General features: G+C 35.3%; 1 protein-coding gene across 3 annotated transcripts in view; it reads right to left on the reverse strand.

Annotated features, from left to right (window-relative positions):
* Nucleotides 1-280: 280 nt before the first annotated feature.
* BAZ1A (bromodomain adjacent to zinc finger domain 1A) overlaps nucleotides 281-2,533 on the reverse strand; it is a 95,354-nt gene continuing 93,101 nt past the window's right edge. For all 3 annotated transcript variants that reach the window (XM_040476917.1, XM_040476918.1, XM_040476916.1), the window contains 2 exons: nucleotides 2,047-2,134; nucleotides 281-1,289 (listed from right to left, as the gene is read on the reverse strand). In XM_040476917.1, the coding sequence (XP_040332851.1) occupies nucleotides 1,093-1,289; nucleotides 2,047-2,134 (285 nt within the window). In that variant the 3' untranslated portion in view covers nucleotides 281-1,092. The remainder of the gene's footprint in view (nucleotides 1,290-2,046; nucleotides 2,135-2,533) is intronic.

Below are 2,533 nucleotides of genomic sequence, written 5' to 3' on the forward strand. Positions count from 1 at the left end.
CATCCCTAAGAAATAGCACCTCCTATTTAATTTATAAAATATTGAGTGGTGTTTCTTAACCAGGTGGGCATATTCCAAACTTTCTTCCTTTTACTGAGAATCCCTATCAGAGACTGCTGCTGTTACTCATGGGAGGTATCTTACCTCTCAAGGGTTGGGGCAGAAAAAGATGCAAATCACTGCCATAGAGACTCAGGTACAATAAAACATTAGTTCCTATGGTCTGTATGTATCACATACAATAGTCCAATTCTGCTTTGTAAAAATTCCAGATTCCAAATACTTGAAAAACATGTATCATTTTATTTGTACACTTAAAAAAAGTTGTACATAGAAACCTGTAATACAGTTCTGTAAAACTGAAGGAACTGTCAGGGAAAAGGGAGGGGTTACCTTTTACTGATTGTTCATTAAAGAAGTTAGAGAAATAAAACAAAAACACAGTAAAATGTTTAAAAAATTAAAGAACATTTTCCAGGTACAAATTTTATAAATACAAAACAAATTCACAAATTATTTTGGATGCTAAATAAATATCTAGTTAATAAACTCAGACTTAATATCTCCAGCCAGCATTGGTACAGCACTTCAAGGATAGAAAATTGGATGCATTCATGTGTAGTGTTGAAAGAATGTGCTTATTAAATATCTTAGACATATATGTTTTTTTTTCCTAGACTGTGCTATAATAGAAGATTTATCTGTATGGACAAATCTCCCTTAATACCACACTTCTAAAAAAAAAAAATCAATGACAAAATAAATCACAGGTGAGAAAATATTTTCAGAGATATTGGGACACATGAATGATCTCAAAATGTACAAAAACCTCTGTAAACCAGTACTGTAACCAATACATCTATCAAACTTATTAGATACTGAACAAAACTGTAGCAAAGGCAATCTTTCCTACATTCTCCTGAGTGCTTAATATTAAAATTGAGAATATAGTGCAGGCCACACTTCAATGTGGTCAATCAGTTGTTATTGCTTTATATATATAAATATATATGTCTGCTTTAGAGCATGATTTAATGTTCCATTTTCGTGAACAATTTGTCTTTCTCAAATATATCCTTCAGAAGGACAAAATTAGATTCGCGACTTCTTTGCAGCTGGTGGTGTGCTAACTTGATCCACATTCCCAGGTGCGACATGGAGTCCAAGTTTTTGAGCCTGAATGTGAAAAAATGCTTGAAGCCTAGTTCCAGCTTTTGCTTCACTTGTGTTACGAGGGTTGTACTCAAAGCAGTTCGAAAACATTAACTCAATATCATCGATAAATTCCGCTAGAAATAAAAAACAAATGAGATTAGAATAAAAGTACATAAATTATAAATATACATTTTGTTTGTATCACAGCTGGAAATGTCATTAAGAAAACGGAAGCCCACTTTTTTCTTTACATATTGAAGTCTCTGGGACACCTGGGTGGCTCAGTTGGTTAAGCGTCTGACTTTGGCTCAGGTCATGATCTCATGGTTTGTGAGTTTGAGCCCTGCATTGGGCTCTCTGCTGTCAGCACAGAGCCTGCTTCAGATCCTCTGTCTCCCCCCATCCCCCTGCCCCTTCCCTGCTGGTTCTATCTCAAAATAAATAAATAAAAACTTTAAAAAAGAAAGAAAGAAAAAAGAAACTGAAGCCTCTACTCCATATTGTTTTCATGTAAAAGACAAACAAATGACCTGACTCTACCCTGTTCCCCAAAAAAGAAATTGAAGCCTCTGAAACAAGGTAGTAGAACTAAAACTTAAAATTGTTGAACTATAAATGCTTTAAAATTGATTTGCTGAAACTATGCACTTATGTAATTAGGAATGTTATATAATTACATAGAACTTCTATCAAGATCAGATTCTATAAAATATCTAAAACTCATTTAATCCCTATGCATCTTTTATCTCTGTATACATAGACAAGCATTTTAGGGACCTCTTGGGATGCCATCTATACAACCACATTAATATACATCATTTAAATCATGAGAAAACAGCCTTTACCTCTTTAAACAAAAATAATTATCAGAGAAAAACATAAATTACTTACATGCTAATTTATATTCACATTTGTTCACTTTTTCACGAATTATATTTAAGGCAATGGGCTTTTTGATGATGTCATAATAGTCTGGGACCTGTAAAATAATTCAAATATATCTCCTATAGAAAATTTATCAGAGATAAGTTGTGAAAAGAAAAAGCTTGGGGCACCTGGGTGGCTCAGTAGGTTAAGTATCCAACTCCTGGCTTCAGCTCTGGTCATGGTCTTGTGATTTGTGAGACAGATAGTCTGGCGTCAGGCTCTGTGCTATCAGCTTGGGATTCTCTCTCTCTCCCTTTCTCTCTGCTAAACCCACCTCATGCATGCTGCCTCTCTCTCAAAATATATAAATAAACTTAAAAAAAAAAAAAGGAGGGGCGCTTTAGTGGCTCAGTCAGTCGAGCATCTGACTTTGGCTCAGGTCATGATCTCACGGTTTGTGAGTTCAAGCCCCGCATTGGGCTCTGTGCTGACAGCTCGGAGCCTGGAGCCT

This window comes from Herpailurus yagouaroundi, unplaced genomic scaffold (genome assembly GCF_014898765.1).
Source record: "Herpailurus yagouaroundi ecotype Mexico unplaced genomic scaffold, PumYag 141, whole genome shotgun sequence".
Classification (NCBI taxonomy): domain Eukaryota; kingdom Metazoa; phylum Chordata; class Mammalia; order Carnivora; family Felidae; genus Herpailurus; species Herpailurus yagouaroundi.